We start from the raw sequence: 27917 nt of genomic DNA on the forward strand, positions 1-27917 counted from the left end.
TTTTTGAAACAGAAGGCCTTTTTCAAACTATTGGGTTATGCATTCAGTGAGGTGGGACCTTACAGTGGCTCAGAAAGATCCAATTACAATACTAAATCTTATCTGCATGCAGGAGTAAAGTAGAAAGACAGAAGGGGATGGGGGGAATAATTTCATTTTAATGTGGCTGAGAAACATGTTTCTATACAAGTTTGCAATTTTGAGAGTATTAGCAAATGAAACAAAAAAGGAGAAAAGACAGACAAGGAATATTTTATTTTCTCCTTCTCAAAATATGAAACAAGGGAGTCTTATAAGCTTTCAAAATTTGAACCAAGATCATGTGTTCTTTCCTAGAACCTTCAGCTAAGGACTACACTTAAGTTATACCGAGCTGTCTTTCATAATTGGACCATTCCACACAACTTGTAAGTGCTTTTGCTGCCTTTCAGTGTGTTTTCAGATGCGCTCAGAGGCGAAACCCACTACTGCCCTTGACTTGCTATAACATTCAAATTGCCACGAAACCTCTGGTTTCTTTTTCTTTCGTTTTTTAGAAAAAAAGGGAAAGGAATGGTTAAAAAATCATCAGAAAGTATAAGGGGAGAGTGTATTAAATATTTTGATCACTGACAAGCCTTAAGGACGTTTCACAGTTTTGTTATGCTCTATTTTATTACTATAATATTTACAGGATGGTTGTATATTTTTTCTTTGTTGCTAAAATTTTGATAAAATTTTTTTATTAGAATTTAGTTCTGGAGTTGAGCAGGAACCGTTATACTACATTCAATGTCCAGTCCCCATTGGTGTGAGAAAAAAACTCCAATTTCCTTGGCCATTATTCAACTGTTGAATAGCAGCTTTTCCTCCTCACGCTGAGGCAGTTGGGCCGCAGCAGCTGCGATGTCCGAGGTGGATGAGAGTGGGCTCACACAGCAGTAGGTGAGACTTTGCGTTGCATGAGGTACTGATGGACATTTTCAGCATCACGCTTCAGCCATGCAGCATTCAACAGGATGTTTTCACAGCACTGCTGTATGGTACGCTCAGCTGATGGAGCTGGATGACTCTCAAAAAAAGCCTACATGAAATGAAATAACATTTTCTGGAATTATCACATCCGATGAGATCTTCATATGGATGAATCAGTCAGAATATAGGGACTTAATTCCACAACATATAATAATTGGGACGAGCAGATTCTAACTACAAAAACAAGAGGCTGTTATGTGTAGCATTTTGGTGTCAAAGACAGCAGAACAGAATCTACATTTCATTAAGATAAGAATATTTTTTGCAATTATATACTTGTAAATCATGTGGAAAAACAAGTGCACTTCATGCAAAGTGTTTTAATACATGTTTTATCTTCATTCAAACCATATACAAGTGATGTAATTGCAGAAAGAAACTATAAAAAACCAATTCTGCAATAATTTATTCCACAAAAAATGAATAGCTATACGATTTCCTTCTGAAGAAAAATTAAATATATTTTTGGCTTTAAACCTGGTATTACTCCCTTTGGAAGGAACAACCTCATCCTTTTTATAATTGATGGGGTGGATTTTTATCCATTTTTCAGTCATTTCTTGGGAGATTTACTCGAATGTTTAAAGTCATCATACTGCAAGGTCCACTTTCACTTGCTCTTCAATCTTCTGAAAAAAACTCACATTCACCTCAAGCCACTCTAGTATAATGAACAACTCATAGTGGATTCTTTTATGATGAACTCTCCAGCCCTGATGCAGCAAAGCATCCCATTTTGACCACCATGCATTAACAATTGGTATAAGGTTCTTCAGATTAAATGCTGAATGATTTTCCCCAAACACATCTTCTGGCAATGGGACCAAATAACTCTATCTTTGCCTCATATGCCCACATCACATTGCTTTGGAAATCGTGATCTGCCTAACTATTAAGCAGAAAACTTTAGTCTTGCCCTGATTATCTTTTTGGACAACAAAGGTTTCCTCCTGGCACATCTCTCATATAGACATAATTTGTGCAGCTTCTTTTAATGATATGGTCATTGACCTCATGTTGACTCATTTCAACATTAATCCTAATGACAGCTACTTGTGGCTTATGTGATTAAATTCTGAGTTTTTTTAGAGCTTTTGGGCATCTTGCATTTTGCTGTCATGTAGAACTTCCTAGTTTGGTCTGGTTTGGATAACTTGGCAGTTGTGTGAAATTGTCCCAGTGTAATGACTTATTTGAAATTATTTAACAGTCTTTTTAAATAGACTACAAAATGTAAATGGTGAATTATATTTATTATATTATATCCCCTTTATCCATATCCATCAATATTGTTGAAATGATCAAATATCTGTAAATTGAAATATACTGAAAAAGTCTAAAATTTCAGTGGAGTTTATTTTTTTACACGACTATACATTGCAAAGATATGCAAGGTGTAGCATTTGGGAACAAAGTGTTCTTGAAAATGTCACAAGACATTTCTAGACCACTCTGGAATGTTCAATTCCTCTAGACTATGCAATTCTGGGCATTTTGGTGATTTGCAGAAGAATTTTCTTAACCAGAAGCAAACATCTCAAACAGGTTTGGGAAACTTATTCTGGAAAGTGCTTGAACCATTCCCAGAACAGTACAGTCTAGAGGGGGAACAGAGTAACAGAGTTCTCCAAAGCTTTCTTTTCTGAATCACCAGTATATTTTGTGTTGCATTGCATTCTTCCTTTTAGTTCCAAAAAACTGTGTTTTAACAGAATAATTGAAAAGACAAGGTATTCATTACTGAGGAATTCAAATTGTTTTTCTATAATCCCAGGAAAGCTATTTATTATTCTACTTTAAAAAAAACCTTAAATTCCATTTCCACTTCTTCTTACAGAATATGAAAGAATAATTCAGCTACATTTTGAGGCAAAGTGTACTTTGGATAATGTTTGTTCTCCAAATATTGCTAAATAACTCGCAGCATCCTTTATCACTGCCCACAGTGCAGGAATGCTAGTAGCTGTAGTTCTGTAACTTCATTATTTTAGAACAAGGGTGGGAACAGATCACTTAGATTTAAATTTATTACCAAAAAGTCAATTATTTAGATTTAGATTTTAGCAAAATCAATATATATCATAAAAAATATTTCTTAAAACTATATATCACTGCAATATATAAAGCTCATTGGGATGAGTGTAATACTAACAATAAACTTATATGCTGCTTGATTCTCGAATGATTTTCGAAAGATGAAATTTACCAAGCTGCTGAATTTTCTCTCCATCAGGATTTTTTCTGATTTTAATCCAAACTAAGTTTTCACATGTTCACTTTCCTAAAAACTCTCACACATGTGGTTAAATCCCACAATGACTGTGGCAATAATTAGCCAATGGTTTATGACTCCAAACTTTACGGAAAATTCCAGCGTTCTAGCTGATTAAATAACCTAATAACTATCTGCTATTTAGAATGCAACTCCCATATATCCTGGATAGCCTGGTCAGGGATAATAGAAGTTGTAGTTTAAGTATCTAAAGTTGTACGTGCTAAGTCAGAGAACACAATGCTAGAGGGTCAAGGGCTAGAATTCCCTTACTCCAATTCCCCCTTTCAGTGAAGATGGTGCAATTGAGGAAAAGAATCATTCCAATCACTGGCATGTAAATCAGAAGGCCAGCAGCAAAGATATTGATTAAATAGTCTTACCTTAACTTCTGAAGCCATTTTGTCAATTGCAAATCCATCCACTGATAGCTGAAAAAGAAGCACAGAGCATAATAATTTGGTGTGAATTTAAAAAAATAGCTTTATTGCCGTAGCCAAGACTTTTTGTGCATACCTTTATTAGTCTGGATATTAAGAATCCCCCCTGGTAGCGATTGTAAAGTTCCTCCCAATTGTCTCTGATGAACTTCCAGGCAGCCTTTCTGCCCTGCTTGCTACCTCCTGCAACTCCACCAATGACAGATACTGTGTCTTGGGGACGTACCTCTTCCTGTAAATGAAATAAGAAATGTAGTAAACCAAGCTGACTTGATTCTATAAAATAAATAATCATCCAGGAAATATCTTCTCTCTCCCCCCCCTCTCTCTCTTCCTCTCTGACATATAAAATACAAGTGAAAATTAAGACAATAAGGGTAAAGGGAAAAGGAAGATGGAATAGAGTGAGAAAAAGGGAAAACCCCAGAAAACAATGACTTTCAACTTCATTTGGTGGAGTAAGTTATATGATAAAATTATAATATCAACTTTTTATATACAAAAGTAAGTACTAGCTATTTCTATAACAATCTATTTAATCATCAAAACCTAACATCAAAGTTTCATTTTTATCTCTTTCAAGCAGAAAAGTCCAGAAGATTTGAATTATATTCTTAGTATATTGCACTTATATAATTTGTACCAGGTTTGTTCTCCAGAATGGGTATGGTCTAGCAGAAATTGGGAGACCATCAATTCTGGTGCTCAGAAAAATTTAAACTTGGGCATAAAATAGGTATTTGGCTTTATTAGTATCTTGTCTTGTTGGAATGCAAAGGGTTCTCCTCTTACAGAAAGAATATATGTTCCAAGAGTCCTAAAAATCAATGGCAAATTCCATAAAGAGAAATAGAGGATGACCAGGAGTACAAAGACATGTGCCTCTGAGGAAGGCAGACATACGAGAGTGGCCAGAAAGGCATGCCCCTCACCTAGTCAGGGGTCAGAGCCCAAGGTAGTTGCTTGTATAGTAATTTTGCTGTTTTCTATTTGCTTATAGAAATTCCAATATTTCAGGGACATCTGATGGTGCCACGAATGTCTGTCTTTTATACCACTCTTCAAATCAGTTGATAGACAGTGGTGGTGGCTAGGCATCTAGAAACCTACATGGTTTCTACTGTCATGATGAAAGCCTGAAATTCAAGAAATGTTCCCATTTAATTTCTAAGAGCAAAGATGTAACCAGCAGGAATCTAGGTGAATTAGGCCTTGAGGCAAAATGTCTAGTTTTTTCAAATGTCACATGACCTCTTTGCTCATTTCCAATAGAGTAAAGAGCCATGTTCTTCCAGGTCAGAATAGAGCCTTGAGAATCTTCACTTGCACACCACTCTGGATAGTACTAGAGTTGGCGGAAAGTATAGAGCAATCATCTAGCCATGGTACTATCAGAACATCAACCCCCTCTGCTCTGTTGATTTGAAATGTCGACAAAAGAAGTATCTCAGTTGTCTGTGGTCCATTGTCTGATGAGGTTTACTATCTTTTTGAAATCTCACAAAGTAATTCAGTTATTCCTTTATGTATTCTGCTGATATTGAGTGTATGTGTTTCCCTGCCCAAGTCATTACCTACATGACTTCTTTCTGAAGACCCTTGATCTGTTTCCACCCTAAACACTCACTAAGTAAAATCTGCACCACAATTCCTGCACTGAACTCTTTTGGAAATGTGCTCCTCATTCCATCAGCCTGATGTTTGTAGTCACATAATTCCTGATCAGTTCAAGGAATGCCTGATTTGCTGGCATCAGCCCCCAATGCAAAGGTTGGGCTACTTTGCTTGGCAGTCTTATGATCTGTCTCCTTTGATTCCTGACAGGATTGAGGAAATTGAGGATTCCAAGTACAGGATGCTTTTTTGACCTTCTCTTTTTTCTGATGCTGCCTAGCCAGGACCCCTTCTTTCTGCATCTTTTTCTTATTCTCACATGTAATCCTTTTTCTTTTTCTTTCTTTCTCTTTTTCTTTCTTTTCTTCCTTGCTTCCCTTCCCTTCCCTTTCTTCTCTTTCATGTAGCATCTATCTTGTCTACAGGCAACCTTTCATATGATTATGAAGAGGTTCAAAAATAGGTTGACACTGAAGAAAGATATGATTTGTATGAACTCCTGGGATAACATAAGTGGTTTTCCTCTCTTCTTTCTTGTTCTGGAACAGTTTTGGTTCTCAACAAGTTGATTCAGTATGGCACATCACTGAATTTTGAAGCTGCCTCACTTTGTGAGGCCAGGCATAAAACACCTGGAATTCACATGTTTGTATAAGTATAGAGGACAAAACTGTCTCTTTGCATAGCATTGAATTAATATGCTGGGACTCATTAAATTTATCTTTTACATCTCTGGTTTTCTATCGGTATCATCCCACAGTCATCTGACATATCACCAAATTTGGTAGGTCTTGCTTTTCCCATCCTATTCTAACTATGGAGAACAGAAAGATCCAATTTATGTATTCACTTTAGGCTCAACAGCTTGAATACTGTGGAACCACTTTTCCTGGCAACTATGACAATCCTGACTATTGAAGGGCTGCTGCTGCTGCCTAGTCCTGCTGAAATTGGCCTTTCAAAAAGAAAAGAGGCTGCCAAAGGATTGATGCAGCTAATGCTGCCTATGCTTAATCCAGATTCAGCCACACCCTACAGGTTTCAATGCTGGCCTCTTTCCTCTGTTCCAATGCCTATGAAAGCCATTGCTCCCTGATTCTGCTTAAGAGGATAATGGTATCAGATCCTTAGCTGACCAAACCTGCTTTGGGGCAACTTTAGATGAAGATTTTTAAAAAATGTAATTAATGTTAAATGTAAAAGAAACAGGAGTTATTTCATTTTTACAAATCAATTCTGTTATTTTGTCTCATCTACCTGATATATCAAGCTTTCTCTGCATAATTTATTTTGGTCTTGCTAGGTTGCTGGAAGGACCAAAGAACTGGAAAAGGGAACTGCAACACCAATAGCCGTTCAAGATATCTCTTGTTTCTTGGATATCGAGCTCTGCTATATGTTAGCTCTAAGGAATATATACAGGTGAAACTCGAAAAATTAGAATATCGTGCAAAAGTTCATTTATTTCAGTAATGCAACTTAAAAGGGGAAACTAATATATGAGATAATGCAAAGCAAGATAGTTCAAGCTGTGATTTGTCATAATTGTGATGATTATGGCTCATGAAAACCCCAAATCCACAATCTCAGAAAATTAGAATATTACGTGCAATCAATAAAACAAGGAGTGTACATAGAACAATATTGGACCTCTGAAAAGTATAAGCATGCATATGTACTCAGTACTTGGTTTGGGCCTCTTTTGCAGCAATTATTGCCTCAATACGGCGTGGCATGGAAGCTATCAGCCTGTGGCACTGCTGAGGTGTTATGGAAGACCAGGATGCTTCAATAGTGGCCTTCAGCTCTTCTGCATTGTTTGGTCTCATGTCTCTCATCTTTCTCTTGGCAATGCCCCATAGATTTTCTATGGGATTCAGGTCAGGTGAGTTTGCTGGCCAATCAAGCACAGTAATCCCACGGTCATTGAACCAGGTTTTGGTGCTTTTGGCAGTGTGGGCAGGTGCCAAGTCCTGCTGGAAAATGAAGTCAGCATCCCCATAAAGCTCGTCTGCGGAAGGAAGCATGAAGTGCTCCAAAATCTCCTGGTAGACGGCTGCGTTGACCCTGGACTTAATGAAGCACAGTGGACCAACACCAGCAGATGACATGGCTCCCCAAATCAACACAGACTGTGGAAACTTCACACTGGACTTCAAGCATCTTGCAGTGTGTGCCTCTCCATTCTTCCTCCAGACTCTGGGTCCTTGGTTTCTAAATGAGATGCAAAAGTTGCTCTCATCAGAAAAGAGGACTTTGGACCACTGAGCAACATACCAGGTCTGTTTTTCTTTAGCCCAGGTAAGACGTTTCTGACGTTGTTTGTTGTTCAGGAGTGGCTTGACAAGAGGAATACAACATTTGAAGCCCATGTCCAGGATCCGTCTGTGTGTGGTGGCTCTTGATGCACTGACTCCATCCTCAGTCCACTCCTTGTGAAAGTCCCCAACACTTTTGAATGGCCTTTTCCTGACAATCCTCTCCAGGCTGCGGTCATCCCTGCTGCTTGTGCACCTTTTTCTTCCACACTTTTCCCTTCCACATAACTTTCTATTAATGTGCTTTGATACAGCACTTTGGGAACATCCAAATTCTTTTGCAATTACCTTTTGAGGCTTTCCCTCCTTATGGAGGGTGTCAATGATGGCTTTCTGCACAACTGTCAGGTCAGCAGTCTTCCCCATGATTGTGATTCCTACTGAACCAGACTGAGAGACCATTTAAAGGCTCAGGAACCCTTTCCAGGTGTTATGGCTTAATTAGCTGATTAGAGTGGGATACTTTGAGCCTAGAATATTGCACCTTTTCACAATATTCTAATTTTCTGAGATTGTGGATTTGGGATTTTCATGAGCTGTAAGCCATAATCATCACAATTATGACAAATCACAGCTTGAACTATCTTGCTTTGCATGTAATGAGTCTATCTCATATATTAGTTCCCCCTTTTGAGTTGCATTACTGAAATAAATGAACTTTTGCACGATATTCTAATTTTTCGAGTTTCACCTGTACTTAAGGGAAATAAGGAGGAAAGCAGTATCCTCAGGATGCTGAAAATGGTACTAAATTCCCAATTCCATTCTTCTGTTGCTTTCAGTGCACAGGATATAAACTTAGTATGTGGCATTTTACTCACTGAAAGTGCAAAAGTAAGAACTTTCTGTATTAATTCTGGTTGTGATATTGCACCAAGTACACGTTCTATTCTGTTCTTCTCTTCCTGCATATCAGCCTGCTTGTGGAGCTGCAAAAAACAAAAGAAAAATAACAAATAGTAAGTGATATTAGACTTCTTCCTCCCTGTCATATTCTAGTCTAAACTAGGACCAGAGAAGCCAAATTAGAAACCTCTCAGCTTCTCAGTACTTGGCCAATGAGTAAGACACAAGAATATTTGCCACTTAGTTGGAGGGTGTGGGGTTTGACACCAAAATTTGGCTACATTTCCCAGTACTGCAGCTGTAAGATTCATTTTACAGCAGAGCCAATAGATGGAACATTATGTTTATATAATGGCTATAGGAGTAATTTCCAAATCATCTTCTGTTTATTTCAGTAATGGTATTTGCTTTGAACTGAGCTATTTAAATATGCCACTTAGATTGACACTCTTCTGCAGAACTTCATACAATCAGAGGTCAAGAAAAGTTACTCTATAGTACGGACACATCTTTGTCCCCTGAATAGATGTGGAAACCAACTAGCTTGCTAACTAGAAAGGAAATGAGTTTTAGAAAAATAATGGGGAACAAACATTGCAGAAAAAGAAATATGATAGGCAAAAATTGTTAAAGTTGTGATATAAAGGAGGCAATTTGCAGCCTAAGTGTCAACTTCTCAAACAAACCTGGCTGAAGCCGTCTTTTTCGTTTTGAGTTGCCACATAGATGGGGAGAGAAGGGGGAGGTAGTATGGCTATTTGTATCGCTAGTCAACAACATTGAGCAGTTCCATGGGAACCAAGGTTATTCCCACAGGTGCAGGAAATTAAGAAGCTACCAAATAAATTGATTTTATTCAGTAGCATAATTTATTGAATCGTAGAGGGGAGGGGAGTGTTACTTTTAGTTACTTTGAATCTCTAGGGAAACTTCAGAATTGGTTTCACTTTTGACTGTGTCAATATTATATATCCAACAAACATGTGCTTTGAGGAACCTTCAAGCCTCAGAGTTCTGCTTTATGTGGTTTCATTAGTCGGAATGTTGACATTAAACCAACTCTCCAAAGAGCTGCTCTAACATAGGAAGCTAGTGTTGAGTGATCCCCGGGATCCTGAACCCCGACCCACTACCCAATTCTTTTGGGAGACTGCTGAAGACTCAGGGAAGATTCCAGGATGGAGAAAAAGGAGGAAGCAGCAGCCAATCCCAGAGCTAAATCTGCCTATGTAAATTTGGACAGCCGCCCAGGCTATGGACGGAGCCCCGCTAATCAGAGCATGGCTGAAAATCTGTACGGACAAATCTGACAGGCCAGTGATATGGAAGGAAGCTCTGTTAGAGACCTTTACTGCACTAAGGAAGATCTCAAGGCTATCAAGGCTGAGTTTCCCTTGATCGCTACCCATGACTCTACCCCTTATGCCCAAGCGCAGGGTGAAGAGGCTGGCTGGTTGGTAATGGAAGTACCTGACGATGCAGTACTTCCAGTTTGGCGTTCTACGAGAAGCCGGGGCTCTGGCTTCCCAGCCCGATTTCGATCTGCCTTGCCACCCTAAAGGGTTGGAAAGTTGCCCTGGAGGGGCAATGAAGGAGGAGGAATGCCTCAGGAGTCCGGACCAGATGGCAGTTGGTCCAGGCGGACTGAAGAAACCCTCTGAAAGGACGGAAGAAAGGCTGCCGGGTGAGCCCAGGCAGCCCAAATCATCACCAGCCAGAAGAAAAGTGAGGAGCTGCAGCTCTCTGCCAAATAGCTGATTGTCAACTGCGTGCTGAAACTGGGTGAGCCAGTGTTTTCTCCTTTTCCTTTTGGACTAATAAACATTGAGCCCTTGACTGGGAAGAGCTAGAAAGTAAAGACCCCAGAAGGACTAAGATTTAAAGGCAGTGAGCAACTACAAAGGGGGAAGATTTTTAAGGAATACAAAGGAACTTTTAAAAATTGAACTCAGATTGATTTAAAGAAAGACTAATCTACAAGAGATGGAAAAATTTTTTAGATATAATTTCAAGGGCAAATAACGTATAAAGAACTTTAAAAGAAAAACTCTGTAACAATCTTTTAAAACCAGATATTGATAAAAGTGTACAAGGACATCTAGTGGTGAAAGAAGAAATTACAGTATTATTAAATAATAAAAGACTGAAAGTATTTGACCTTGAGACAACACCTGGTGTTAAAAAAGTGCCTTTGTGTGAGTCTACAAGTGAAAAGACTGCTTATAACTATATTTGTTGACTCTGGATATAACTAAACAGGAGTTATTTGGAGACAGCAAATGTTTTACATCTGAGACCTGACTGGAGGAGTTGGATTTGGCCTAAAACAGCTGGCTCATTCTTTGTGGTTGGATTCTAGCCTAAGACAGTTGGCTTTTTTCTTCCCGGCTTGCTGCATTGTATTTTTTCTCCTTGAGATACTGGATTTAGCCTAAAGTAGTTGGCTCCTTTTATAGTTTGGATTTTACCCTAAGACAGTTGGCTGGAAAAATGAGTACATCAAACATCACCAGACTTATGAAAAAGACTTCCTCTGCACCCTCTGTTGGAACACCTAGCTGAACAACGCAGGGATCCATTGAAACAATGTTGCAGTGTGAGAAAATAAGCACCGCCCAAAATGAGATGCAAACTACATTAAAATTGATTCAAGAGTCAATGCAAAAAAATCATGGAGGATTTGATTTACCAGAGTGGGTTTTATATTATCAAGCATCAGTATTAACATGGGTAAAAGAATGAATAAATCTTAGAAATAAAAGGTTGTTATATCTGGAGGGGCATGATTTATAACTGGGGTGGCATGCCTTTTTATGATATGAGAAAAATAAAGTTCATAAATATTTTAAAAATCATTATATAAGAAATGCATTATTAACAATATGGGAAAAAATAAAAAGTCAAATATACTTGAAAATTCCAGGGTGGCTGTCAACTATGGAAGCATTCGTACACCCAAATTAGGTGGACTTTGAAAAAATCTGGACATATATATTCAAAACTGCTAAGGGAATTTAAAATCTAAACAAGAAATGGAAAATCAGGACATCAAGCCATCATGGTAGGCACATTTAAAAATGCAAACTAGATATTGGGTGTCCTCCTGGATTCGCGGCTCAGTTTTGAAGATCATATAGGAGAGCCGTGACCAGAGGGGCTTTTGCCCAGGTTCGCCTGGTGCACCAGTTGCGGCCCTATCTGGACCGAGATGCCTTGCGCACAGTCACTCATGCACTCGTGTCCTCCCGGTTAGACTACAGTAACGCTCTCTACATGGGGCTGCCCTTGAGGACCACTCGGAGGCTTCAACTGGTGCAGAATGCGGCCGCGGAAGTTGTGATGGGGGCTCCCCGATACTCCCATGTAACACCTCTGCTCCGCGAGCTGCATTGGCTTCCGGTTGCCCTCTGGGTGAGATTCAAGGTGCTGGTGATGACCTATAAAGCCCTAAATGGCTTGGGTCCGGGATATCTGAGGGAACACCTGCTGCCGGCATCAAGTTCCCTTTGTCCTGTGCGCTCCCACAGGGAGGGCCTTCTCAGGGTGCCACCGGCAAAGGATTGCCGGAGGGAGACACCCAGGGGGAGGGCCTTCTCGGTGGGTGCGCCTGCCCTTTGGAACCAGTTACCCGTAGAGCTCAGTACTGCCCCAGATTTTCGTTCGTTCCGCCGGGACCTGAAGACCTGGCTCTTTGAGCTTTCCAGCCAGGACTGAGAACTTTTAATTTTTAACCTATTGTAATTGGGTTTTTTAATTAGAGTTAAGGGTTTTAGATTTTAATTAAAGATAGTTTAATTTATTTTAATTTGCTATTAACTTTTGTACTGTTATATTGTTTTAATCGCCTTGTGAACCACCCTGGGTCCTACGGGAGAAGGGCGGTATATAAGTTTAAATAATAAATAAATAAATAAATATGATAAAGATGTTTAAACTATATTGATTTTATAAGGAACAAATGGTGTTTGATAAGACATTGTTAACTTCAAATGAGAAATTAAGAAAATGTATAATTTTTATTAACTTTGGAAATGGAAAGCAAACAAGTTAAAGAAACATGATAATATGGGCGAAAATTTTTGGATATAATTAGAAAATTGGCAAAATTTATGGGGAAGAAATTACAAACTGACAATGTCAACTTCCTATAAAGAAAATTTATATAAAATGTTCTATAGATGGCACTTACCACCAGCAAGATTAGCAAAAATATTTAAAAATGTGTTAGATAGATGTTGGAAATGTAAATATAAGTCAGGCACGTATTATCATGTTTGGTGGACATGTGATAAAGTAAAGAATTACTGGAAAAAGATACATACTTGGCTAGAAAAGATGTTGGAAGAACATGTAGATTTTAAACCTGAACTTTTTAAATTAGGTATAATGCCAAAAAAGACTAACAAACAAAGCCTAATTTGATTTTGCATGTCACAACAGCAGCAAGAGTGCAATATTGGAAAAATGAAGGAATGCCATCAGATGAAGAAATAATCAAAAAAATACTAGAATGTGCAGAGATGGACAGATTGACTATGAGACTGAAAGAAAAAGAAGAAACGATATTACCAAACTTGGGACTTATTTTATCAATGGCTAGAAGAAAGAATAAAGGATTAGGAATTAAATATGTGTTGGTTGAAAAATTATTATTGTATGTATGGAAAAAATAATAATAAAAACTTCTAAAAAAAGGAGTACTTGACGACGTTGCATGGTCACTCGGTCAAAAGAATGAGAGAAATTTGACCAGCTCGACATCAGGGAAGTAACCCTGATCACATGCTATGTAGTCTCAGCTGGAGCCAAGGCCAGGGCAACGTAGTCGCTTCCTACCCACCGAAGCCCGAGTCTTGTTTCTATAAATCATACTGCCTCCCTACTCCCCAAACTGGCCGCAGCATCAAGCAAGGACCCAGGCGAAGCCCCCCACGCCTTCAGCAAGCCGCTAGCTCAATTGAGCAACCGAGAGTGTTCCAGAAAAGGACTTAACTTCAACTGCAGCCTCAGTACCAGGTCCTTGCAAACTGGGTGCCTCCAAAGCATGTGGATCCACTGCCAATCAGAGCCAACTTTGAATCGCTATGCTCTTAACTACTCTGACGAGAGAGTGATGGTGAACATGGTGACAGAAAGTGTAGAAGGGGAAGTTGCGAAGTGGGTGACCAAACTCCACAATAAGGACGCACCTTTTCGTAGAAAAGCTGAGAGCCAGGTTTGAGGTTGAGTCACAAACCTGGCAAGCTGAGGTGGAAATACACAACCTGAAGCAAAAAGGCCATCTGGCTAAGACGTTTGTGAGAGAATTCCAAAAAGTTGCAGGCAGAAAAAGGCAGTGGCTGGAGTGATTACTTATCCACTGTTTTAAGGAGATTTTGGTTGTTGTTGTTAGTTGAGAAGTCATGTCCAACCCATCACGACCCATGGACAAAATTCTCCAGGCCTTCCTGTCCTCTACCATCTTCTGAAGTCCATTTAAGCTCACGCCTACTGCTTCAGTGACTCCATCCAGCCACCTCATTCTCTGTCATCCCCTTCTTCTATTGTCCTCAATCTTTCCCAGCATTAGGGTCTTCTCCACTGAGTCCTTCCTTCTCATTAGGTGGCCAAAGTATTTGAGTTTCAACTTCAGGATCTGGCCTTCTAAGGAGCAGTCAGGGTTGATCTCCTCTAGCACTGACCGATTTGAACGCCTTGTAATCCAAGGGACTCGCATGAGTCTTCTCCAGCACCATAGTTCAAAGGCCTCAATTCTTTGGCGCTCAGCTTTTTTTATGGTCCAACTTTCACAGCCATACATTGCAACTGGGAAAACCATGGCCTTGACTATACACACTTTTGTTGGCAGGGTGATGTCTCTGCTTTTTAGTATGCTTTCTAGATTTGCCATAGCGTTCCTTCCCAGGAGCGTCTTTTAATTTCTTGGCTACAGTCCCCATCTGCGGTGATCTTGGAGCCCACTTTTGCACTCTCCTTCACCCGCATCAAGAGGCTCTTTAGTTCCTCTTCACTTTCTGCCATTAGAGTGGTATCATCTGCATATCTTAGGTTGTTGATATTTCTCCCAGCAATCTTAATTCCAACTTTTGATTCATCTAGCCCTGCCTTTCTCATGATGTGCTCTACACATAAGTTAAATAGGCAGGGCGACAGTATACAGCCTTGCCGGATTCCTTTCCCAATTTTGAACCAATCAGTGGTTCCATGTCCAGTTCTCACTGTTGCTTCTTGACTCGCATATAGTTTTCTCAAGAAACAAATAAGGTGGTCTGGTACTCCCATCTCGTTAAGAACTTGCCACAATTCATTGTGACCCACACAATCAAAGGCTTTAGCATAGTCAATGAAGCAGAAGTAAATGTTTTTCTGGAACTCCCTAGCTTTCTCCATGATCCAGCTTATGTTGGCAATTTGATCTCTAGTTCCTCTGCCTCTTCGAAATCCTGCCTGTACTTTTGGTAGTTCTTGATCCACATACTGCTGGAGTCTAGCTTGTTAGTAGCAAGTGAAATTAGTGCAATGGTGCGATAGTTTGAACATTCTTTGGCATTGCCTTTCTTTGGAATTGGAATGTAAACTGATCTTTTCCAATCCTGTGGCCACTGTTGAGTTTTCCAAATTTGGTGGCAAATTGAGTGTAGCACTTTTGCTGCATTGTCTTTTAAGAATTTGAATAGCTCAGCTGGAATACTGTCACCTCCACTAACTTTGTTGTTGCTCAGACTTCCTAAGGCTCATTTCACTTCACATTCTAGGGTGTCTGGCTCGGGGTCAGTGACCACCCCATCATGGTTATCTGGGACATTATGCTCGTTCTTGTATAGTTCTTCTGTGTAGTTTTGCCACCTCTTCTTAAATCTCTTCTGCCTCTGTTAGGTCCCTGCCATATTGGTCTTTTATCATGCCTATCTTTGCATGAAACGTTCCCTTCATATCTTCAGTTTTCTTCAAAAGATCTCTGGTCCTCCCTATTCTATTGTTTTCTTCTATTTCTTTACACTGTTATTCTCATCTCTTCTAGCTATTCTCTGGAATTCTGCATTCAATTGGGCGTATCTTTCTCTTTCTCCCTTGCCTTTTGCTTCCCTTCTTTCCTCAGCTATTTGCAGAGCTTCCTCAGACAGCCATTTTGCTTTTTTGCATTTCTTCTTCTTTGGGATGGTTTTAGTTGCTACTTCTTGTACAATGTTGCGAACCTCCGTCCATAATTCTTCAGGCACTCTATCAGATCTAATTCCTTAAATCTATTTGTCACCTCTACTGTGTATTCATCAGGGATATGATTTAGTTCATACCTAAGTGGCCTAGTGCTTTTCCCTACTTTCTTCAATTTAAGCCTAAATTTTGCAACGAGAAGCTCATGATCTGAGCCCCAGTCAGCTCCTGGTCTTGCTTTTAACTGACTGTATAGAGCTTCTCCATCTTTGGCTGCAGAGCACATAGTCAATCTGATTTCTGTGTTGGCCGTCTTGTGATGTCCATGTGTAGTACTGTCTCCTGGGTTGTTGGAAAAGAGTGTTTGCTATGACCATCGTATTCTCTTGACAAAATTCTATCAGCCTGTGCCCTGCTTCATTTTGTACTCCAAGGCCAAACCTGCCTGTTATTCCGGTTAGCTTTTGGCTTCCTACTTTAGCATTCCAATTCCCCCATGATGATAAGGACATCATTTTTTGGTGTTAATTCTATAAGTTGTTGTAGGGCTTCATAGAACCAGTCAATTTCATCCTCTTCAGCACCAGTGATTGGGGCATAAACGTGGACTACTGTGATATTGAATGGTTTGCCTTGAATTCGCACTCAGATCATTCTGTCATTTTGGGGATTTTATCCCAGTATTGCTTTTCCTATTCTTTTATTGACTATGAAGGCTATTCCATTTCTTCTGAGGGATTCTTGCCCGCAGTAGTATACCTGATGGTCATCTGAATTAAATTCACCCATTCCTGTCCATTTTAGTTCGCTGATACCTAAGATGTCGATGTTTAGTCTTGTCATCTCTTGTTTGACCACATCCAGCTTGCCTTGATTCATGGATCTTACATTCCAGGTTCCTATGGAGAAAAAATCTTTACAGCATTGGACTTTCCTTTCATCACCAGACACATCCACAGCTGAGCATCCTTTCGGCTTTGGCCCAGTTGCTTCATTCTTTCTGGCGCTACTAGTACTAGCCCTCTGCTCTTCCGCAGTAGCACATATCAGGACTACATCTACCAGGGGATTCCTGAGCAGATCTGGGAGTAGTACTGGATGACTATGACCTTAGACATCAAACTCAAGCACTACAAGAAGTCCAGCGCTCCTGAATCAAAGCCCAGGCGAAGCCAAAAAAGATGCCAGTTCAGCCAGCAATCAACCACGGCTTCCAGTGCTAGTACCCCCCAGGCTCCAACTGGAACACCGGGAAGCCGAATGCCTAGCGTCAGCTTTCCAGGGAAGGACCACCCCAGCTACCATCTCAAAAATAAAAAAGCCGCAGCAACGGGGCTGTGAGAGGTCAACTGGGTACATCAAAGCCAACCTGTTGAGGTCTGAGAGAGTGAGACAGAGAACTCCGGTGGAATACCAACCACTGCCAGCCCCGTATGACATTGATGACAAAGGTGAGAATGATCCGATGATGACTCTAGCCATCCCTCCTTTCGCCCTCACTGCTAAATTCATAGTCCCTAAAACAGGGGCCCAAAGAGAATTAGAAGTCCTGGTAGATTCAGGCTGCACTCAATGCCTGATTAACCTCCTGTGCTTAAGCTAGGAATTGGAGCCAAGAATCTGTCCCTAGCATGAGGTTTGAGCTGGTCAATGGGTCATTAATTGCGACACACCTAACTGATCCAGTATGGCTGAAGATAGGACAGCATTGGGGGATTATCTGATTTGTAGTGATCCCCAAAATGACCGAGGCTGTAATCCTGGGGCTGGCTTAGCTACCATATGGTAGGAAAATGGAGTGAGAACTATGAGGTTAGGAATTGTGCCCCTACCTCCGAGAGAAAAGAGAGAAAGTCACCTCCACTGGGGCAAGGCAGAAACTGACTGAAACTTTGAAAATCACCACTGATTGATTACCCAGGGACCAAATTATCCCTAGTGAATACCGGGACCTAGCTGATGTGTTTAGTGAGAAAGAATGTGACGTGCTTTCCCCTCACCAAGCTACTGAATGTGCAATAGAAATCTTGCCAGGAATGAAACTCCCCAAGCCACAGATGCATTCCATGATCCCCAGAGAATAACTGAACTACAAGAATACTTTGATAAGAACCTGGCTAGGGATTTCATCTAGCCAGCAAAATCACACGGGGCTGCCCTTGTGTTGTTCAAAGAGAAAAAAGGTGGAACTCTGAGATTGTGCATGGATTTTAAAGGCTTAAATGCTGTTAGCGTGGAGAACGAGCACTCCCTTCCCCTGATGAGGGGACATGTTGGCCCATCTGGCAAAGGGAACTGGACTTGCAGGAGGCTTACTACTGAGTAAGGATTAAGGAAGGGAATGAATGGAAAAGCGCCTTTAATTGCCCGCTAGGAAGCTTCCAATTCAGAGTGATGCCTTTTGGTCTTCAGAGGCTCGTGCAGTATTCATGCAGTTGATAAATGAAGTGCTACATGATCACCTGTAAAAGGGGTTTTTTAGTTTATCTTGACAATATCCTCTTTACAGAGACGATGGAGGAATATGTCAAACAAGTTCGTGAGGTGCTTAAAAGGAAACACTTGTGACAAACTGTCAAAATGTGAGTTCCATCAAACTCGCATCAACTACCTGGGGTATTGAATACCAAGTGAAGGGGTGGAGATGGACCCAGCGTAGGTCAAAAACATTCTGGGATGGCAGCCCCTTCAAACCCATAAGCAACTATAAAGGTTTTTGCATTTGCTAACTTCTACCTGCAGTTCATCTCTTCCTTTGCAAAAATAGCCTTATCAATTACCGAATTCTTAAAAACACTCAAGCCGACCTTTAAAGTGGACTATGGAGTGCCAAGTAACATTTGAACATTTCAAAAGGTTGTTCGCAGCACAGCCAATCCTGAAACATCCCAATCCTGAGGAACAGTTCACCATTCAAGCAGATGCGAACGATGTTGCTGTGGGTGCAGTTCTTCAGAAAAATGACAAAGGAGAGCTGCACCCTTGTGCATATACCTCAAGAAAACTCACTGACACAGAATGGCATTGGGCTGTATGAGAGGAGGCATTTGCTATGTGATGGGCATTGATAACCTGGTGCCACTTCCTAGAGGGGAGTAAAATACCCTTTGCTATATTAACTATCAGCAAACTAACTGGGCAGACCTCCTGCTTTTTGCCAAAGTGGCATACAACAATACTGTGCACAGCAGTATTACCTCCTTTAAAGTAGCAATAGGCAGTGTCCATGCCAGAGTACCCTCAGGAGCCCCCCTCCTCACAGACAGTAGCCAAATGGGTAAACACACTGCACCGCGCTTGGGTGAACATTAAACAAGCTTTGGAAAAAGCTGCAAAAAATTATAAGGAGCAGGCAGGTAATAGGCGATCTCCCCAGAGGCCATTTCATATAAGAGAGAAGGTCTAACTCTCAACCAAATACTTAAGATTAAAATTGCCTTGCAAGAAGCTTGGACCCAAATTCATTGGTCCTTTTCCCATTGTAAAGATTATTAACCCTGTCCAGTTGAGTTAAAGCTCCCAAGACTATTGGGGAAAATACACCCAGTTTTCCATTGCAGTTTGTTGAAACCAGTTACAGAATCAACCTTGAGGCCAATACCCCGAACCAGCCCAGAGCCCATCATAGTGGAGGGTGATACCCATTATGAAATAAAATGGATTCTTGACTCTAGGTTGTACAAGGGAAAACTACAGTATCTAGTTCAATGGAAGTCTACCCTTTGTCAGAAGCTACCTGGGTAAAGAGCAGACGTAATGGCAGAAAGATTAATTAATAAATTTCATAACAAACATCCCCCCAAAGCCTAGGGAACCATCAGAAGATTACTATTATATTAATGTGTATTTATGCTTATTGTTTTGCTGGAAGTCCTTTCTCTTTTGGGGGTCTGACTGTCAATTTCTGAAACGAACCTGGCTGAAGCCATCTTTTTTGTTTTGAGTTGCCACATAGATGGGGGAAGAAAGGGGGAAGTAGTATGGCTTTATATCGCTAGTCAAAATATTGAGCAGTCCCATGGGAACCAAGATCATTCCCGCAGGTGCAGAAAGGAAGAGCAAAGACGAATTGAGAAGCCTGCTAATTGTTTTTATTGGTAGTGTGATTTATTGCATGAAGAGGAGAGGGGAGTGTTACTTTTAGTTACTTTGAATCTCTAGGGAAACTTCAGAATTGGTTTCACTTTTGATTGTGTTGATATTATGTATCCGATAAACATGTGCTCTGAGGAAACCTTAAGCCTTGGAGTTCAGCTTTATGTGGATTCATTAGTTGGAAGGTTGACACTTAAGATCTGCAAAACAGCTGCTGATATTCAGTCTCAGTCCTTCTTCCTCAGAATGAGGAATGCAATTAAGTTCTTGCAAGTCAACTCATCACCTACGACAATGGAAATCACAACCAGCAAGTAATACTTTGGGAGGAAGATGAAGTGCATATTGGAGGGTGGGAGACATATTTAAAAGAAAATATTTTGAAAATGAAAATGCCAAGTCAACAGCCACAGCAGTCAAAAGTAATTGCATAACTTAACTCATATATAATTTCCAATGGCAATATTGTTTTAAAAGATATCAAATTCAAATTACTGACAGAAAAACTAGCTGAAAGATGGAGATCATGCCATCTTTCAGATACTGTTGAGCTAAAATTCTCACTAGGCCAAACAAAACTGAAAGTCCAGCAACATCTGAAAGGCCACAGATCCCTTTGTTGCAATGGCCAATTTGTAAAATAAGAAATGACAATGTATGTGTATTAATTACACCCTGTAACTTTTGGGGTGGTCTGTCATTAACCAAACCTTATTTAATTTATAAAATTGATCTCTCCCTCATTCTCAAGAAGACATAATATGGCTAAATGTAAGAGAAAGAGAAAAAGGAGAGAAACTTAAAAATATTAACTAATATTTTAAATCTATTCCATTGCAATGAGAGGGATCCAAGCATAATTTTAAATCTATTCCACTGTAATAATATTTAAAACTGAGTATTTCTAAAGCTATCTACTGTTATTCACATGGAACAGAGCCAATTGAAAGTTTACAGTAATTAAAACTGCAAGGCTTCTATGGGCATCTTGCACACTGGCACAGTATATTCTCCATAGATTTTTACATGCTCAGAAATACAAAGCATACATACCTTTAGCATAGTATCTAAAGTTATACTATCACCATGTTTCAAAACGGTTACATATACCTGGAAAGAAAAATAATTTTAAAGTAAAGTAAGCTACTTTCTGTGATTGTATTCCTATCAGTCAGCTTAGGACATCCTTCCCTTTTTACATTTCAACCTCCAAAAGTTTAACCTGACTCTACTCAAAGCTAGTCTGAGAAATTAAAACAAAAATATGCAACTATTATACTAGCATTTGTCCTACATAGGTTATGGTTGTATCTAACATTTTACATAAAGGAAATTTCTGACTGTAGACTGGGGAGAGATGATGGAAAACTGTTTAAAAAGACATTACTGTTCTGTCACCAGGAAAGAACCCAAAGCAGAGTAATTACATGTTAATCAGCCTTGTATGAAAGGCAGAATTTGAATCAAGAAGATTATGTGAAAAACTCAGATAACTACTGCAAAACAAAATGTTTGAAAACAGCTTACAGAACTCCTTAGATCAGCAGACAGGATGTGCTTCCCTTCCACATGATCTTTAAACCGTCGCCGAGCTTCTTCCAAAGTTGCCTTGTGTCCAGCTTTTCCAAGCTTGCCCAAAACTAAACCTCTCAGAAGTGCATCTAGATGACCTGATGGAAAATAATAAAAAATAAGAAAGTTGTATTTTAAAAAGCTTTATTGTACTTATATAGTATGAATTTGAACAAGATCACAGAATCTTAACTTAAAAGGACTCCCAATATCCTGAGCATGAAATCTATGAAGTGTTCTGTAAAATATTCAGTCCTTCATTTCCTACACTCTCAACAATGTTCTTTCAGCAACTATCATGAATGCCAGTTTCAAAAGTTTATGTCTTAGATCTGCAAAAAACTTAAATATTTTCTACAACATTAATATATCTGTGTTGTGGCCCCGACCCAAGCCTGTCCTACCCAAGGAAGAGGACTCTGAGGATGATGGGGAGGAACTGGCAAGGCCTCCTTCTCTGGGACCCTCCCCTCTGGCAAGGCCTCCTTCTCCGGGGCCCTCCTCTCTGGCAAGGCCTCCGTCTCCATCTGAAGGCCGACAGGAGCAGCCTGGGAGTAGCCAGGTTGGAAGCCAGCCTGGGACAGAGCTCGAGCAGTTGCAACAGATACAGTCTAGCGAAGATGACTCACGGCTAGACCCCCGAGAAAGGCGCAGGACCAAGCGTTTACAGCAGTGTAGGAAAAGTAGCAGGGCCAGGGATTAGCTGAGTCATTGAGCCACACCCCACTAGGTATAAAAAGGGGTGTGGCTGCTCTGAGAACTTTGTGACGAACAATAGTTTAAACAACTTCTGGTCACATCTTCGGAACTCTGCTTCTTGTTTGAAACCCTGGTCTGAATTCTTGGCAACACTTCTGTACATCTGCTTTTTGCTGCCAAGGCCTTATCTGAAGGCAATTAACTACAGCCTGTAGAATTAACTCTTGCTAGTCGTGTCTGCTTGTCTGTTTGTTTGTACTCCGGAGGGGGGAACAGAACAACTTGTTCGTCACCACAACAAACAGACCATCTTTCATCTAAGATGGACTAACAACAGCAGCAGCAGCTGTAGTCACAGGAGCTCAGTAGCAGCTGCAAGCAATCAACTCCTACAACAGCAGGTAGCCCAATTGACTGCACAACTCACTCTGATGAATGCTCCTGCAATTACTCCTCCCCATCAGAAATGCCTGGTAGTGGTGCCGGATAAGTTTTCTGGACAGTCTGAGATGTTCTCGGCCTTCATGGGATGGTGCCAATTGTTTATGTCTATGAGGCCGGAGGATTTCCCTGATGACTGGGCTAGGGTGGGGTTTGTGCTTAGCCTTCTTTCTGGCTCTGCTGCCCAATGGGCCACTCCGTTATTAACTCAGAACAGCCCCTTGTTAACTGATTACCAGGGCTTCTGGCAACACATGAGGCTCATGTATGAGGACCCCATCCGCACTCAGACTGTAGCCAGATGAGTCAAAGACCTCCAGCAAGGAAAACGCTCCCTGCAGGATTATATCTCTGACTTCCGGCAGCTGTCCCAGGACTCAGCTTGGAATGAGGCGGCATTGTTGGATGCTTTCCAAGACAGGCTTTCAGACGAGCTTCAGGATGAACTGGTCCATGTAGAGGCTCCCCCGACCCTCGATGCCCTAGTGGTCCAGTGACTTCGCATTGATGCTCACCTCCAACGTCGAAAGACCCATTGGACCGTCCAAGAGTGGCCCACGCTGTCTGCACCTGCACATCCACATCCTGCACCAACCGCGTTCCAGGTCGCCCCACGTTTTGTGGCATCTGCTGAGGAGCCAATGGAGCTGCGAGCGGCCAGACCTCACCTAACAGCCTAGGAGAGGACTCGGAGACGTCAAGGGGGGTTGTTTGTATTGGGGGGAGTCCGGACATTTCGCTGCCTCCTGTTCCAGGAAACAAAAAGGGGCACCAAAGTCTGGCCCTGGGTCTCGGGCTCAGACTGATAAGGTGGGAAACGGGGCAGGCCCGGTTTAGGGGAAACCCTAGGCCGGGCACGCACTACACCCCCGCCAGGAATAGCAGACGTGGACTCTGGACCGCCTCAACATCTGATTTTGGACACTCAGGTCTTTTTGTCTGACCAACCAGGGGGGATCCAGGCGCATGCGCTGGTGGATTCGGGGGCCACAACCAATTTTATGGACCAGGCCTTTGCAGCCCATTTTGGCGTTCCCTTGACTCCGGTGGACCCTCCGTTGTGGGTAGAAACCATTGATGGGCAGGAACTTGTCTCAGGCCCCATTAAGTCCGCCACCCAGCCTTTGCGCCTTGCCATTGGGGCACATGAGGAGGCGATTCAGTTTTATATCACGGCGGACCTCCATTTCCCTTTGGTCCTGGGTATGGCCTGGCTTCGGACCCACTATCCTCAGGTGGCATGGTCGTGGAACACCATCTCTTTTCCGAGCCTGCAGTGCGTAGACCACGTCTGCCACACCTGTGCCGGCCAGGAAGTCTCCGCCCCTGCCGCCTCCTGACCTGGTGGACTTCACGGATCTGTTCAGCGAGAAGGAGGCAGACCATTTGCCCCACCAGTCCTACAATTGCCCCAACCTTCTGCCCAACGCGCCGCTGCCAGTGGGACGCCTATACCCCATGTCAAAGCCCAAGTTGGCTGCTTTGCAAGACATTTTGGACAAGAACCTGGCCAGGGGGTTCATTCGGCCTTCGTCATCCCCTCTCTCAGCCCCAGTCCTCTTAGTCAAGAAGAAGACGGGGGATCTACGCTTGTGTTGCGATTACCGCCGACTGAACGCCATCACGGTGCAGAATTGGTACCCCCTGCCACTCATCCCGGAGCTGATGGAGAGGCTGCGTGAAGCAACCATATTCATCAAGCTTGATCTCCGAGGGGCCTACAACCTGGTACGGATGTGAAAGGGGGATGAATGGAAAACGGCGTTTGGCACCCGATACGGTCATTTTGAATATACCGTTATGCCATTCGGGCTGACCAATGCCCCCGCAGTCTTCCAACCTCTGATGAATGATGTTTTTCGGGACATGTTGGACAGGTTCGTGGTGGTCTACCTGGACGACATTCTGATATACTCCCGGTCCAGGAAACACCATCTGCAGCATGTCCACCTCATCTTGCAGCGCCTTCGGGAGCATCAACTCTATGCGAAGCTGGAGAAATGCCTCTTCTTCCATAGAGTTCCTTGGCCACATCATCTCTCCTGAAGGCATCGCCATGGACCCGCGCAAGGTGGAGGCCTTGTGTAGTTGGGAACCCCTCCTGTCGAGTGAAGGATATCCAGCACCATCTGGGGTTCGCCAACTATTACCGGACCTTCATCCCGGGCTTTGCTACATTGACAGTTCCGCTCACCCAGCTCCTTAAGAAGGTCCCATTCTGGTAGGGTCCCCCGCAGCAACAGGTGTTCGAGAGCCTCAAGAAGGCCTTCATCACAGAACCCATCCTGAGGCACCCCAATCCGAACCGTCCCTTCGTCGTGGAGATGGACGCGTCCAACGTGGCTCTTGGGGCGGTGTTATTGCAGGCCCCGGTGGATGGCGGCACTTTTTCCCTGCGCTTACTATTCGCGGAAACTCAATCCTTCCGAGTGCAATTACACCATCTGGGAAAAAGAGTTGCTGGCTATCAAGGCCGTGTTCGAGGCTTGGCGGCATCATCTCGAGGGGGCCTGACACCAGGTGGAGGTCCACATGGACCATCGGAACCTAGAACACCTGAAGACGGCCAGGAAGTTGAACCAGCGGCAGATCCGGTGGTCTTTGTTTTTTGCCCGGTTCAAGTTTCGTGTGACCTACATCTCCAGTGGTCACAACCAGAGGGCACATGCCCTGTCCCGCAAGCCGGAGTACCTCCGCACCAAGGACCCACTGCCCCCGCAGACGGTGCTGCCCGTGCAAGCCTTGACCGCAGTCCCATGAGCCAGTGGACTTGCAGGCTCAGGTGCATGAGGCACAGCGCCTCAACAACTGGTCGCAACAGAGGAAGGCCGAGGTTAATCCCGCATCCCCGTGGACTTTGGAGGAGGGTTTGCTGAAACATCGGGGGCGACTATACGTACCCACGGGGCCGCTCTGAACCCTCGTGATGACACAATGTCATGACAACCCTGCGGCGGGGCACTTTGGTTTTTTTAAGACCCTCAATTTAGTGATGAGGACGTTTTGGTGACCTCGGGTACGGCACGACGTACATGCGTATGTGACGTCCTGCGTGCGGTGCCGACAAGCAAAGGCTGCCACGGGCGCACCTCCCGGCCTCCTCCAACTCCTGCCGACGCCAGAGAGACCATGGGGAGCAATCTCCATGGACTTAACAGACTTGCCGCTGTCCTCAGGGTTTACCACTGTCCTAGTGGTGGTTGACATGTTAACGAAAATGGTGCACTTTATTCTGTGCCGGGGGCTGCCAACGGCCCATACAACTGCCCGGTTGTTCCTGCAGCACGTCTTCCGTCTCCACGGCTTGCCAGACAGGGTAGTGTCAGATCGCGGTGTGCAATTCACGGCACAATTTTGGAAAAGCCTGATGGCCGCGTTGGAGGTGCAGGTGTGTTTGTCGTCGGCACACCATCCAGAGACCGACGGGGGGACGGAGAAGGTAATCGGCATCCTGGAGCAGTACCTGCACTGTTTCGTGAACCAGCAGCAGGACAATTGGGCCGATTACCTCTCCCTAGTGGAGTTTGCCTTTAACAACTCCCAACACACCTCCACCCAGACCACCCCGTTCTATGCCAACGGCTCTTCCCTCTGGCTCCCTCAGATTCTCTGGTTCCCGAGACCCAGGACTTCCTGTCGGAGTTGCAGGCAGTCCAACAATTGGTACGTCGTCAATTGATCCGGGCCAAGGAGGACTATAAACGGTTCGCCGACCGCTCCTGATGGGCAATGCTACCACTGGCGGTCAGAGATCGAGTGTGGTTATCCACGAAGCATCTCCTGACCAACCGACTGGTAAAGAAACTGGACCATCAATACATCGGACCGGTTTCCGATTGAAGCGGTCATCAACCCTGTGGCCTACCGGTTGCCCTGCCACGCTCCATGTGGATCCACCCGGTCTTTCACTGATCCCTGCTGGTCCCCGAAGCCCCCTTGTGTTCCTTTCCACGTCCGACGGCTCCTGCCCCACTGACTACACTCGAGGACGGCTCGGCAGAATACAACGTGGCCAGTATCCAGGACTCCCGCTGGCTAAAGGGGTGCTTTCAATATTTGGCTGAGTGGAAGGCGTATGGGCCTAAGGACTTCTCCTGGGTCGACGCTTCCGCATTGCACGCCCCTGACCTTGTGTGGGTTTTCCACGAACAATTCCCGTCTCGACCGCATCCCAACCGTCAGACCCGGGGGAAGGGCCCTGCGGTGGGGGATAGTGTTGTGGCCCTGACCCAAGCCTGTCCTACCCGTGGAAGAGGACTCTGAGGATGATGGGGAGGAACTGGCAAGGCCTCCTTCTCTGGGACCCTCCCCTCTGGCAAGGCCTCCTTCTCCGGGGCCCTCCTCTCTGGCAAGGCCTCCGTCTCCATCTGAAGGCCGACAGGAGCAGCCTGGGAGTAGCCAGGTTGGAAGCCAGCCTGGGACAGAGCTTGAGCAGCTGCAACAGATACAGTCTAGCGAAGATGACTCACGGCTAGACCCCCGAGAAAGGCGCAGGACCAAGCGTTTACAGCAGTGTAGGAAAAGTAGCAGGGCCAGGGATTAGCTGAGTCATTGAGCCACACCCCACTAGGTATAAAAAGGGGTGTGGCTGCTCTGAGAACTTTGTGACGAACAATAGTTTAAACAACTTCTGGTCACATCTTCGGAACTCTGCTTCTTGTTTGAAACCCTGGTCTGAATTCTTGGCAACACTTCTGTACATCTGCTTTTGAACTGTTTGTTTGGACGTTAACTCATTCCAGCAGACGCTTGGGGTAACGAGCCTATTTTGCTGCCAAGGCCTTATCTGAAGGCAATTAATTACAGCCTGTAGAATTAACTCTTGCTAGTCGTGTCTGCTTGTCTGTTTGTTTGTACTCCGGAGGGGGGAACAGAACAATCTGTGACTATTAATACCATTAATAAAAGAAAATGAACTCAGCACCAATTTCTATAAAAAAATTATCTGGACTGAATCATGAAAGAAAAGCATGCTGACTTATATAATAGAAGCAACATGCTTGATAGAGGCACTATCAATTGAACTGCAACATATAGCATACTGCACTGTAAATGCTTTGTCTGATACACTGATCAGGTTCCTATGATATGCTAAGCTATATTGTGATTTTTATGTAGCAAATTATATAGACTTCAGTCTGTATAATCCTGTTTGTCCCAAGAAGTTGTTCAGTTCTGGATGAGAAACGAAAAGTTTTCAAGGAAAAACAAAGTCTGGTTGTCTGGTTGTCTTTTGAAAAAGGACAATAATGACCTGAATGACTGACAATCTTTACAGACATAATCCTGTTTGATTTTGGCTAATCTATTCTAGTGTGCCTAGAATTTGCTGGTTGTTAATAGTCAGCACTCTTTACCAGGATTAAAAAGGGTTCTTAGTAATGAAATAAAGTAGAGTCACTAAAGAAACATCATTTTTGCTGCTCTGTCGTTCGGGGGTTTTTTGGCAGT

At 42.9% G+C, this 27917-nt stretch overlaps 1 protein-coding gene across 2 annotated transcripts in view; it reads right to left on the minus strand.

Annotated features, from left to right (window-relative positions):
• Positions 1-236: 236 nt before the first annotated feature.
• NPEPPS (aminopeptidase puromycin sensitive) overlaps positions 237-27917 on the minus strand; it is a 127216-nt gene continuing 99535 nt past the window's right edge. Inside the window, exons 18-23 of one of the 2 annotated variants that reach the window (XM_083377859.1) lie at positions 21282-21424; positions 20808-20864; positions 8480-8587; positions 3803-3958; positions 3670-3717; positions 237-1063 (exon numbers count right to left, since the gene is read on the minus strand). In XM_083377859.1, the coding sequence (XP_083233985.1) occupies positions 911-1063; positions 3670-3717; positions 3803-3958; positions 8480-8587; positions 20808-20864; positions 21282-21424 (665 nt within the window). In that variant the 3' untranslated portion in view covers positions 237-910. Of the gene's footprint in view, positions 1064-3669; positions 3718-3798; positions 3959-4658; positions 4863-8479; positions 8588-20807; positions 20865-21281; positions 21425-27917 lie in introns of those variants that run through there. The other variant, XR_014494237.1, reaches the window with a different exon arrangement.

This window comes from Vipera ursinii (assembly GCF_947247035.1).
Source record: "Vipera ursinii genome assembly, chromosome: Z".
Lineage (NCBI taxonomy): Eukaryota > Metazoa > Chordata > Lepidosauria > Squamata > Viperidae > Vipera > Vipera ursinii.